General features: G+C 49.8%; 3 protein-coding genes across 3 annotated transcripts; 2 read left to right on the top strand and 1 right to left on the bottom strand.

Moving 5' to 3' along the window:
* The first annotated feature begins 1930 nt into the window (after positions 1–1930).
* Positions 1931–2397, top strand: LOC130330652 (histone H2A type 1-like). Its single transcript, XM_056553606.1, has one exon. It carries the CDS (start codon positions 1931–1933, stop codon positions 2321–2323), a length of 393 nt encoding a protein of 130 aa, XP_056409581.1. The 3' UTR covers positions 2324–2397.
* A 2948-nt stretch (positions 2398–5345) lies between these two features.
* LOC130330653 (histone H2A type 1-like) lies at positions 5346–5812 on the bottom strand. Its single transcript, XM_056553607.1, has one exon. The coding sequence runs from the start codon at positions 5810–5812 to the stop codon at positions 5420–5422; it is 393 nt and encodes a 130-aa protein (XP_056409582.1). The 3' UTR covers positions 5346–5419.
* A 5600-nt stretch (positions 5813–11412) lies between these two features.
* Positions 11413–11793, top strand: LOC130330651 (histone H2B 1.1). Its single transcript, XM_056553605.1, has one exon. It carries the CDS (start codon positions 11413–11415, stop codon positions 11791–11793), a length of 381 nt encoding a protein of 126 aa, XP_056409580.1.
* The last annotated feature ends 1221 nt before the right edge of the window (positions 11794–13014 follow it).

Below are 13014 nucleotides of genomic sequence, written 5' to 3'. Positions count from 1 at the left end.
AAGGAAGGTTCTTCCCCTTTTTATTGGAGAGCTCCTCCATAATGGTGTCAAGTTCAGGACCAAATAATTTAGCCGGATTGAACTCCAGATTACCAAGAATGTACTTGGAATGACTGTCTCCAGGCCATGGTCTTAACCAAAGAGCCCTCCTAGCAGCTGAAGATAGGGCCATGTTTCTAGAAGCTAGCTTCACCTGTTGACAATTTGAGTCATATAGGTAGTCCATACCTAGGTTAACATATTTAAAGGACCTAAGTAAGTCCTGTCTACTGACCCCAGAGTCTGTCATCCTGTATTCTTGAAAGCCAAGATCTCATAGCTCTTATGACCTCAAAGGAGGCATTCCCTACAGCACACTGGCTGGAAGATGCTGTATACGATCTTCTGAGAGTGACCTCCATGCGTCGGTCCATGGGATCCTTGAGACTAGAACCATCATCAGATGGGATAATGGTTCTCTTAGAAAGTTTGGCGATGGCGTAATCCACCTTTGGTGGGTTGACCCAATCCTTAGATCTTTCCTGATCCATGGGGTAAAGAGTTTTAAACCTTTTATTTATAACAGGTGCCTTCTCTGGGTTGATCCATTCTGCCTTCATTAAGTCTAGGACCGTGTCCTCAATCGGGAAAACTCTAGGCCCCCTGGAGGTAGAAGGAGCGTCCTCGCGGGTGGCTGGTGCATTCTCTGCTTGCACAGCTCTGATAAATTTCGGAAACTTCTCCATAGGAAAAAATACTTTCCCCTGAAGCTCCTCTTCCTCTGAACTAGATGATTTTGTCTCATCTATAACCCTGAATTCTTCATCAGAGTGTACAACTACAGGCCTATCGCTTAGTCTGGGCTTCTTCTTAGGAGGAGGAGCAGTGGTTAATGAATCCTTCAATTCTTTGATGGAAGAAAAAACGAAATCCTTAACCCAGCAGAACATGTCCTGCATAGAAGGCTCAGTGTCTGGTGGTAACCTGGGGCGACATGTGGAACAAATAGGATAATCGTATCCGTCTGGAAGGGGAGTCTTGCATGAGTTACACTCCAAATGCTTCCTCTTGTGGGAGGATTTCCCATGGGTCTCCCTACGCCCTCCAGAGCCTCCAGAATCCATAGAAGACATCTAAGAGGTAAGAGAAAGGATTTAAAATGTAAGGGAAAAAATCAACTCGCAAGTATAAATGGACTCCTCCTATCAGGGCAGTAAGAATACCTATTTCTCAGGTATATTAAGTGTGGAAACAACACACCGAATAGGGTAAACGTCTAGTAGCTTTCAGACAATAGTCTTCTGGCTCCAAGAGACCAGAGCCAGGCTAGGGGGCGTTTAAGTAGCTGCAAATTGCGCCAAAAAATATATAAGCCCCTCCCACTTCCGGGTCCTGTGCCCGGAAACTTAATAATAAATCAAATCTCTTACCTCAACTCTAGGAAACCTTTACCTAACCATATCACCTAAGCACCCTTGATCTCTAACATATTTGGGCTCCCCCTAATAAGAACTCTATACTGCTCTGTACGGATCCGCCGGAAGTGACGTCCCGCAATCCTCGGGCTACAGGAAAATGGCGCCGAAACCGGAAGTGCGGCTAGCGTGGGGTCCGCGAATCCTCCCGGACCCAGGAAAGATGACGGCGTGCAGCAAACCGGCGGATCACCTGCAAGAAAAGAGAAAGTAGGTAGGGGGAGCGTGGAACGTCCATGCTCACACTAGGACAGACAAAAAACTCACTGTTCTAGTGTGATCCTGGTGCTTTATACCAGGGGGGGGGGGGGAGGTTCCGGGGTATTTTTTTATTTAAATCATTAAAAAATCCCAGGTCCCATTTGCTCACAGGGGCGGAGACACACCCCCACATTGTGCTGCTGAGGGATGCTAGGGAATATCTCAGTTACATCACAGAGAGACTTCTCTTGAGTATTTAGTTTTCAGTATTAATTATGTCTGGACGCGGCAAACAAGGAGGGAAGGTTCAGGCTAAGGCAAAGACCCGCTCATCCCGGGCAGGACTCCAGTTCCCCGTCGGTCGTGTGCACAGACTTCTCCGCAAAGGGAACTATGCCGAGAGGGTGGGCGCCGGTGCTCCGGTCTACCTGGCCGCTGTGCTGGAGTATTTAACCGCTGAGATCCTGGAATTGGCCGGTAACGCCGCCCGGGACAACAAGAAGACCCGCATCATCCCCCGTCACCTGCAGCTGGCCGTGCGCAATGACGAGGAGCTGAACAAGCTGCTGGGTGGGGTGACCATCGCCCAGGGAGGCGTCCTGCCCAACATCCAGGCCGTGCTGCTGCCCAAGAAGACCGAGAGCAGCAAAGCGGCCAAGAGCAAGTGATCACCGCTTATCCCAGATCATCCCGAACACCAAAGGCTCTTCTAAGAGCCACCACATTGTCTCCTACAGAGCTGGCGCCGCTGATCTCGGGTGTGATAGGGATCTGGGCTGTTATAGGGATTAAACAACATCCGGCACATTTTATCTAGTATAGGACACAGTGCGGGTTGTGCAGAATGTAGTTTGTATTGGAAGGGTTAAGTCTCGTAATGAATACGTTTTCTCACGATATAGTTTACGGATCCTCCACAATAGACGGGACCGCAGTGTAGAGATGGCGCCCCCTATACTGTAGCCTCCTGTGTAATGGAAGCTCCTGAACACATCGGATCTCCAGCCACATTACACAGCGCGGCCTCCATCCAGCCGATCAGGGGGTCAGCGCTTCTCTATCGTTGGTTACATAAAGATCCCGGCACTCGCTGTATACAGTGACCGGGAATAATCGCCCCAGAGCCGGTGCATTGCCGTGGAATGAGATTTGCCATAGAATGAGATGGTCCGCCTCCATCACATCCTATTGGCTCTCTCTTGTCACGTGACATATTTAAACGGCACGCATCGATGCGCACAGCAGTGTCAGTTTGGCTATCACAGGGAGAGGATCTCCTCACCCTGTGATAGCTGAAGCTGTACGGAGCTCTCATGGCCTCTGTGGCCCGACAGAAGTTCACACATTTACGTAGCTCATACGGCTGGTTCCTATACATTTACTGTTGATCCACAGCGCTATCGGGATCCCGATGCCCGATGGCGCTGTCATCAGTGTGCGTCCCCGCGAGCGCCCCACGCCCGCAGCTCTACTCCCCGTCCTCCGCCCCCCGCAGCTCTACTCCCCGTCCCGTTAACACTCAGGGAGCGGGAAACAGAAAGTAGAGCATCGGGCGCAGGTTAAGTTATTTGCGTAGTGCTGCGCATGCGCAGTACTACTTTACCTGCGCCCGATGCTCTACTTTCTGTTCCCCGCTCCCTGAGCGTTAACGGGACGGGGAGTAGAGCTACGGAGGGACGGGGAGTACAGCTGCGGGCATGGGGCGCTCGCGGGGACGCACACTGATGACAGCGCCATCGGGCGTAGGAATCCCCATAGCGCTGTGGATCGCTCCCTGAGCGTTCACAGGGGACGGGGAGTACAGCTGCGTAGGACGGGGAGTAGAGCTGCGGGGGACGGGGAGTAGAGCTGCGGGGGACGGGGAGTAGAGATGCGGGGGACGGGGTGTAGAGCTGCGGGCGTGGGGATCCTGATGACAGCGCCATCGGGCATAGGGATCCCGATAGCGCTGTGGATCAACAGTAAATGTATATGAGGCAGCCGTATGAGCTGAGTACATGTGTGAACTTCTGTCGGGCCACAGAGGCCATGAGAGCTCCGTGCAGCTTCAGCTATCACAGGGAGAGGAGATCCTCTCCCTGTGATAGCCAAACTGACACTGCTGTGCGCATCGATGCGTGACGTTTAAATATGTCACGTGACAAGAGAGAGCCAATAGGATGTGATGGAGGCGGACCATCTCATTCTATGGCAAATCTCATTCCACGGCAATGCAGGTGCATTGCCGTGGAATGAGATTTGCCATAGAATGAGATGGTCCGCCTCCATCACATCCTATTGGCTCTCTCTTGTCACGTGACATATTTAAACGTCACGCATCGATGCGCACAGCAGTGTCAGTTTGGCTATCACAGGGAGAGGATCTCCTCTCCCTGTGATAGCTGAAGCTGCACGGAGCTCTCATGGCCTCTGTGGCCCGACAGAAGTTCACACATGTACTCAGCTCATACGGCTGCCTCATATACATTTACTGTTGATCCACAGCGCTATCGGGATCCCTATGCCCGATGGCGCTGTCATCAGGATCCCCACGCCCGCAGCTCTACACCCCGTCCCCCGCATCTCTACTCCCCGTCCCCCGCAGCTCTACTCCCCGTCCCCCGCAGCTCTACTCCCCGTCCTACGCAGCTGTACTCCCCGTCCCCTGTGAACGCTCAGGGAGCGATCCACAGCGCTATGGGGATTCCTACGCCCGATGGCGCTGTCATCAGTGTGCGTCCCCGCGAGCGCCCCATGCCCGCAGCTGTACTCCCCGTCCCTCCGTAGCTCTACTCCCCGTCCCGTTAACGCTCAGGGAGCGGGGAACAGAAAGTAGAGCATCGGGCGCAGGTAAAGTAGTACTGCGCATGCGCAGCACTACGCAAATAACTTAACCTGCGCCCGATGCTCTACTTTCTGTTTCCCGCTCCCTGAGTGTTAACGGGACGGGGAGTAGAGCTGCGGGGGGCGGAGGACGGGGAGTAGAGCTGCGGGCGTGGGGCGCTCGCGGGGACGCACACTGATGACAGCGCCATCGGGCATCGGGATCCCGATAGCGCTGTGGATCAACAGTAAATGTATAGGAACCAGCCGTATGAGCTACGTAAATGTGTGAACTTCTGTCGGGCCACAGAGGCCATGAGAGCTCCGTACAGCTTCAGCTATCACAGGGTGAGGAGATCCTCTCCCTGTGATAGCCAAACTGACACTGCTGTGCGCATCGATGCGTGCCGTTTAAATATGTCACGTGACAAGAGAGAGCCAATAGGATGTGATGGAGGCGGACCATCTCATTCTATGGCAAATCTCATTCCACGGCAATGCACCGGCTCTGGGGCGATTATTCCCGGTCACTGTATACAGCGAGTGCCGGGATCTTTATGTAACCAACGATAGAGAAGCGCTGACCCCCTGATCGGCTGGATGGAGGCCGCGCTGTGTAATGTGGCTGGAGATCCGATGTGTTCAGGAGCTTCCATTACACAGGAGGCTACAGTATAGGGGGCGCCATCTCTACACTGCGGTCCCGTCTATTGTGGAGGATCCGTAAACTATATCGTGAGAAAACGTATTCATTACGAGACTTAACCCTTCCAATACAAACTACATTCTGCACAACCCGCACTGTGTCCTATACTAGATAAAATGTGCCGGATGTTGTTTAATCCCTATAACAGCCCAGATCCCTATCACACCCGAGATCAGCGGCGCCAGCTCTGTAGGAGACAATGTGGTGGCTCTTAGAAGAGCCTTTGGTGTTCGGGATGATCTGGGATAAGCGGTGATCACTTGCTCTTGGCCGCTTTGCTGCTCTCGGTCTTCTTGGGCAGCAGCACGGCCTGGATGTTGGGCAGGACGCCTCCCTGGGCGATGGTCACCCCACCCAGCAGCTTGTTCAGCTCCTCGTCATTGCGCACGGCCAGCTGCAGGTGACGGGGGATGATGCGGGTCTTCTTGTTGTCCCGGGCGGCGTTACCGGCCAATTCCAGGATCTCAGCGGTTAAATACTCCAGCACAGCGGCCAGGTAGACCGGAGCACCGGCGCCCACCCTCTCGGCATAGTTCCCTTTGCGGAGAAGTCTGTGCACACGACCGACGGGGAACTGGAGTCCTGCCCGGGATGAGCGGGTCTTTGCCTTAGCCTGAACCTTCCCTCCTTGTTTGCCGCGTCCAGACATAATTAATACTGAAAACTAAATACTCAAGAGAAGTCTCTCTGTGATGTAACTGAGATATTCCCTAGCATCCCTCAGCAGCACAATGTGGGGGTGTGTCTCCGCCCCTGTGAGCAAATGGGACCTGGGATTTTTTAATGATTTAAATAAAAAAATACCCCGGAACCTCCCCCCCCCCCCCTGGTATAAAGCACCAGGATCACACTAGAACAGTGAGTTTTTTGTCTGTCCTAGTGTGAGCATGGACGTTCCACGCTCCCCCTACCTACTTTCTCTTTTCTTGCAGGTGATCCGCCGGTTTGCTGCACGCCGTCATCTTTCCTGGGTCCGGGAGGATTCGCGGACCCCACGCTAGCCGCACTTCCGGTTTCGGCGCCATTTTCCTGTAGCCCGAGGATTGCGGGACGTCACTTCCGGCGGATCCGTACAGAGCAGTATAGAGTTCTTATTAGGGGGAGCCCAAATATGTTAGAGATCAAGGGTGCTTAGGTGATATGGTTAGGTAAAGGTTTCCTAGAGTTGAGGTAAGAGATTTGATTTATTATTAAGTTTCCGGGCACAGGACCCGGAAGTGGGAGGGGCTTATATATTTTTTGGCGCAATTTGCAGCTACTTAAACGCCCCCTAGCCTGGCTCTGGTCTCTTGGAGCCAGAAGACTATTGTCTGAAAGCTACTAGACGTTTACCCTATTCGGTGTGTTGTTTCCACACTTAATATACCTGAGAAATAGGTATTCTTACTGCCCTGATAGGAGGAGTCCATTTATACTTGCGAGTTGATTTTTTCCCTTACATTTTAAATCCTTTCTCTTACCTCTTAGATGTCTTCTATGGATTCTGGAGGCTCTGGAGGGCGTAGGGAGACCCATGGGAAATCCTCCCACAAGAGGAAGCATTTGGAGTGTAACTCATGCAAGACTCCCCTTCCAGACGGATACGATTATCCTATTTGTTCCACATGTCGCCCCAGGTTACCACCAGACACTGAGCCTTCTATGCAGGACATGTTCTGCTGGGTTAAGGATTTCGTTTTTTCTTCCATCAAAGAATTGAAGGATTCATTAACCACTGCTCCTCCTCCTAAGAAGAAGCCCAGACTAAGCGATAGGCCTGTAGTTGTACACTCTGATGAAGAATTCAGGGTTATAGATGAGACAAAATCATCTAGTTCAGAGGAAGAGGAGCTTCAGGGGAAAGTATTTTTTCCTATGGAGAAGTTTCCGAAATTTATCAGAGCTGTGCAAGCAGAGAATGCACCAGCCACCCGCGAGGACGCTCCTTCTACCTCCAGGGGGCCTAGAGTTTTCCCGATTGAGGACACGGTCCTAGACTTAATGAAGGCAGAATGGATCAACCCAGAGAAGGCACCTGTTATAAATAAAAGGTTTAAAACTCTTTACCCCATGGATCAGGAAAGATCTAAGGATTGGGTCAACCCACCAAAGGTGGATTACGCCATCGCCAAACTTTCTAAGAGAACCATTATCCCATCTGATGATGGTTCTAGTCTCAAGGATCCCATGGACCGACGCATGGAGGTCACTCTCAGAAGATCGTATACAGCATCTTCCAGCCAGTGTGCTGTAGGGAATGCCTCCTTTGAGGTCATAAGAGCTATGAGATCTTGGCTTTCAAGAATACAGGATGACAGACTCTGGGGTCAGTAGACAGGACTTACTTAGGTCCTTTAAATATGTTAACCTAGGTATGGACTACCTATATGACTCAAATTGTCAACAGGTGAAGCTAGCTTCTAGAAACATGGCCCTATCTTCAGCTGCTAGGAGGGCTCTTTGGTTAAGACCATGGCCTGGAGACAGTCATTCCAAGTACATTCTTGGTAATCTGGAGTTCAATCCGGCTAAATTATTTGGTCCTGAACTTGACACCATTATGGAGGAGCTCTCCAATAAAAAGGGGAAGAACCTTCCTTTATCAGAGAAGTCCTATCGCGGGCGCTATAATCAACCCAGGAGAGATCGATCTCCACAAGGTAACAGGCAATATAGAGGTTCTGGACGTGGCAGAGGATCAGGATCCACAAGGAAGGGATCATCTAGAGCCAGAGGCTCAAAAAAGCCAGAATTCTGACGCGAGAAGTCTACCTGTAGGCGGGCGCCTTCATTTTTTTCTCAAGACTTGGAAAACTCTAATAAAAGATGTTTGGGTCATAAATGTAGTGGAGAATGGTTATTTCTTTCCCCTAACGTATCTCCCTCCAGAGAGGTGTCTAATATCCCCCTCTCTAGCTTCTGCAAAACAGGAGGCTTTAGAGGAAGCCATCCTAGAGCTTATCTCAAGTTCTGCGGTAGAACCTGTTCCCAGACACGAGAGGGGCACGGGGGTCTATTCCCCAGTGTTCCTAGTACCCAAGCCTGGAAGAAAATGGAGGCTTATAATAGACCTCAGGTTTCTCAATCAATTTATAGTCAAGAAGAAATTTCGGATGGAGACTATAAGATCAGTAAAATCCCTCATTCTGAGAGACGATTACATGGCGTCATTAGACCTAAAAGACGCCTATTTTCACATTCCCATATTTCCAGGGCACAGGAAATTCCTAAGAATTGCTGTCTTTATCAAGGGAATTCTCCATCATCTCCAGTTCAAGGTTCTGCCATTTGGCATTTCCACAGCCCCGTTCGTATTCACAAAGGTGGTTTCATCCATGATGGCGATTCTCAGAAGACAGGGCATCAGAATCATACCCTATTTAGACGATTGGCTTTTTCTAGCCAAAACTCAGGAGGAGCTCAGCCATCACATCACCACCACACTAGACTTACTCCACAGTTTAGGTTGGATAGTGAATCTTCAGAAATCCAGACTATTTCCCACAAAGGAAATAACCTTTTTAGGGTTCTACTTGGATTCCCACAACATGAGAATCTATCTGTCTCCAGCACGGAAGGACAGGATATCCAGGGGATATCAATTCCTTCGAGTCCCCCGCAAGGTGTCACTGAGGACTCTCATGAGATTCCTAGGACTCCTATCCTCCTCAGTAGAAGCTGTCCCTTGGGCACTCTGGCACATGAGACCTCTCCAGACAGAGGTTCTCCAGGCCTGGGACAGGAGGAGTTCCTCTCTAGAGAGGTGTCTAAAACTTTCTCCCACAGTCCGCAGATCTCTAAACTGGTGGGCGAACCCCCAGGACGGAATGTCTCTGGTAGAACCTCAGTGGTCAATCCTAACGACAGACGCCTCAGGGTCAGGATGGGGAGCCCACCTGCTAGGGAGAAAGGTGAATGGCTGGTGGAGTACAGAAGAACTTCCTCTCTCTTCCAATATAAAGGAACTAAGGGCAATATATTATGCCCTTCTCCACTTCGCCCCCTCTCTCCTGGGACAAGCCGTCAAAATAAGGACGGACAACATGTCGGCTGTTTACTACATAAACAAGCAGGGAGGGACAAGATCAGTTCCACTGCTTCAAGAGGTGGCAAAGATCTTTCGATGGGCCGAGACTCGAGTTCTCAGGCTCTCCGCAGTCCACATAAGGGGAGTACACAATATCATAGCAGACCGTCTAAGCAGAGGTCTTACGCTACCGGGAGAATGGACTCTAGACCAGGATATATTCCTTCAGCTCATAGACCGCTGGGGTCTCCCGGAAATAGATCTTATGGCCACAAGATCCAATCGCAAACTAGACAAGTTCTGCTCCCTTTACCAGATGGACAAACCTCTCTATCTGGATGCAATGTCGGTCCCATGGAATTTCAAACTGGCCTACATATTCCCTCCTATCTCGATGATACCCAGGGTATTAATGAAGATCAGGCAGGATCAGGCCTCTGTGATTGCCATCATTCCCTTTTGGCCAAAAAGATCCTGGTTCTCCCAGCTCATTCAGATGAGCAAGGGAATATACTGGAAACTTCCTGTCAGGCAGAATCTTGTGTCTCAGGGCACTCAGTTCTGCCACAATCTCAAGACGCTCAATCTGACAGCATGGAAGTTGATAGGTCCTTATTAAAAGCCAGAGGGTTTTCGGACCGCATCCTTGAAACACTATCTCACTCTAGGAGTGAGGCAACCAACAAGGCCTATGCTAGAATCAAAAAGATTTTTTTCTCCTGGTGTGTCACCAAGAAGATCAATGCTTCTTCTCCATCCACTCCATCAATTCTCGAATTTTTACAGGATGGATTTGACAGAGGTCTCTCTCCAAATTCCATCAAGGTCCAACTAGCCGCACTGTCGGCGACCTTACAAAGACGACTGTTTCAGGAACCAGTGATAAAGTCATTTATCAAGGCCATCACTAGAATTCGTCCTAGAGCGGTGAAACCTGTGACACCCTGGGATCTGGCATTGGTCTTGCAACAATTGTGTGTTCAACCCTTTGAACCTTTAGAGGAAGTGGAACTTAGGTTCCTCACTCTTAAGGTGGTGCTACTTCTAGCTGTCACCACTGCAAAGAGAGTTGGTGAACTTCAAGCATTAGCTGCGGCAGAACCTTACACAGTTTCCTTGCAGGACAGAGTCCTTCTGAGATTCCTACCTTCTTTTTTGCCTAAGGTCCCCTCCTTCGCAAATATTAACCAGGTTATCTGTCTCCCAAAGTTTCCTGACTCTGAATCTTCCCAGAAGGACCTTACCTCCCTGGATCTGGTAAGATGCCTAAGGGTCTATCTAGATAGAACAAAACCATTCAGGAAAGCGGAGAATCTCCTCATTTTATTCCAGGGTGTAAAGAAAGGTGCCAAGGCATCTAAACCATCCATTTCAAGATGGATATGCGAATGCATAAATTTATGTTATACCTCTAGAGGGTTAACTTCACCAGAGTTCACCAGAGCGCACTCTACGAGATCTGTTTCTGCCTCTTGGGCAGAGCGTAACTCTGTTCCCTTGGAACAGATCTGCCAGTCCGCAACCTGGAACTCTCCACTCACTTTTTTAAAACATTATAGAGTGGATACCTTTTTGTCTAGCGAAACTACTTTCGCTAAGTCTATTATACAAACTGCTATGCAGGAAAACCCTCCCTAGGGGTGATTCTTGCTAGATCCCCACATTGTGCTGCTGAGGGACGCTAGGGAAGACTAAATTTAGAAAGTGAATTTGTTTTCCCTTAGTCTCCTCAGCAGCACAAGCTTCCCTCCCTTATTTTATTTTTGCTTTATAATCTACTCACTGTTCTAGTGTGATCCTGGTGCTTTATACCAGGGGGGGGGGGGGAGGTTCCGGGGTATTTTTTTATTTAAATCATTAAAAAATCCCAGGTCCCATTTGCTCACTGGGGCGAAGACACACCCCCACATTGTGCTGCTGCGGAAACTAAGGGAAAACAAATTAACTTTCTAAATTTAGTCTTCTTTCTGCTGCCTTTTATATGTTTCTGCTCCGCCCTTCGGCTCCCGTAATTGGGTAGATTTGAATCCTGCCAATGGTGACGAGACTCTAAGAAACACCAATAAACTGCACTGGGCGGGGCTTAAGACGCTCCCACAGGTCACATGATTTTCTCCTCCAGTAGAACAGTGAGCAGACAGCATTTCTTATTTGCATGGGCTGCATATAAATACGGCTGCGGTGGGAGGAGGAGGCATCATTATTCTCTCTGTTCTAGTGAAGGATTATTGTGATTGATCATCATGCCTGATCCCGCCAAGTCTGCACCAGCGCCCAAGAAGGGCTCTAAGAAAGCCGTGACCAAGACTCAGAAGAAGGACGGCAAGAAGCGGAGGAAGACCAGGAAGGAAAGCTATGCCATCTACGTGTACAAGGTGCTCAAGCAGGTCCACCCTGACACCGGCATCTCCTCCAAGGCCATGGGTATCATGAACTCCTTTGTCAACGATATCTTCGAGCGCATCGCAGGGGAAGCCTCCCGCCTGGCTCACTACAACAAGCGCTCCACCATCACCTCCCGGGAGATCCAGACCGCCGTGCGCCTGCTGCTGCCTGGAGAGCTGGCCAAGCACGCCGTGTCCGAGGGCACCAAGGCCGTCACCAAGTACACCAGCGCCAAGTAACCTGCTCCGCCTCCTGCTGTCACCCCAAAGGCTCTTCTAAGAGCCACCCACATTGTCTATAATAGAGCTGGGGCTTCTCCTGTCTGTATTCCCCGTATTCTGTTCTGTATATGTGGCCGCTATTCTGTCAGTACAGTCTATTGATACTATATATATTCTGCTCCGGGATCGGGTGAGATCAGAGCGGCGGCTGCGGTTCTCTCTGACTGCAGGATGTATATTCTCATGTGCCCACACGTCGTCTCTCCACGATCAATAAATCATTCACTGACCGGGGAATCTATTGATCGGTATCGCCGGGGTTTATTATGAGACTCTCATCCTACTGTGTGTGCACTGACTGGGAGGGAACAATAGAGAAACAAGGAGGATGAGGGTAGTAGTCAGCCACAGAATCAGCCTCTACATCTCGGGGAGATCTCTCCATTGTTATCGGGACCGCGCACACGGCTCATTGTTAACCCTTTAGTGGCATGTTTACTACAATGAAATGACAAAGGACCCGAGCCCGACTCTACACAGCAGGAAGGACACCACAGTATCAGAGTATTTCTCCGCTCATAGGCAGCATTAATTCTATATAAATCCCGATGGGTCAATGTTCATTTATTAATGCCCCTTTCCACACTCACACATTGGCTGATCACAGGATGTTCAGGGTTTGAATTTCCCGCTTCCTCCAGACCCGATAACAATGGAGAGATCCCCCTCATTCTCGTGTATGTCACCAATAAAGATTCTAATCCTATGCGCAATGCTCGCACAGCTGCCGTTGGTTATAATCTTTGGAAATTAATTATAGTCATGAATTATAAGTAAAAGTCTGGTGTAGATAACCGCACACCGCTCCCACTCATACACCGATCACCCTCCCGCTGTCTCGGTCTCAGCTTGTGAATAAACCGGCCGTGCATGGAAGCCTGAAGGGGAGAGATCGGTGGTGTTCAGGTGCGGTCTGGATGTTCCCAGTGATAATACTGGAGTAGAGTCCTCGCTAAAGAGTTAATGATGATTGAAAGTTGTCACAATCTAGCGCTTGTTTTTTGCGCAAATAAAAATGATTTTCCAGTTGTGTGGTCACATAGATGGGGGTAACCAGACGCATTTCAGTGGTTTAGATTATCTATTGTAACCAATAATACTAGTAGCCCTGTGATAACTTTTATGCTTCATGATAAGTGTTTTATTTTTTGCCTCTTTCCTCGTTTTATTGGTATTAGT

The sequence above is a fragment of the Hyla sarda genome, unplaced genomic scaffold (assembly GCF_029499605.1).
Source record: "Hyla sarda isolate aHylSar1 unplaced genomic scaffold, aHylSar1.hap1 scaffold_3363, whole genome shotgun sequence".
NCBI classification, from domain to species: domain Eukaryota; kingdom Metazoa; phylum Chordata; class Amphibia; order Anura; family Hylidae; genus Hyla; species Hyla sarda.
The sequence above is the reverse complement of the archived record's forward strand: the minus strand, read 5'-3'. Positions and strand labels throughout refer to the sequence as shown.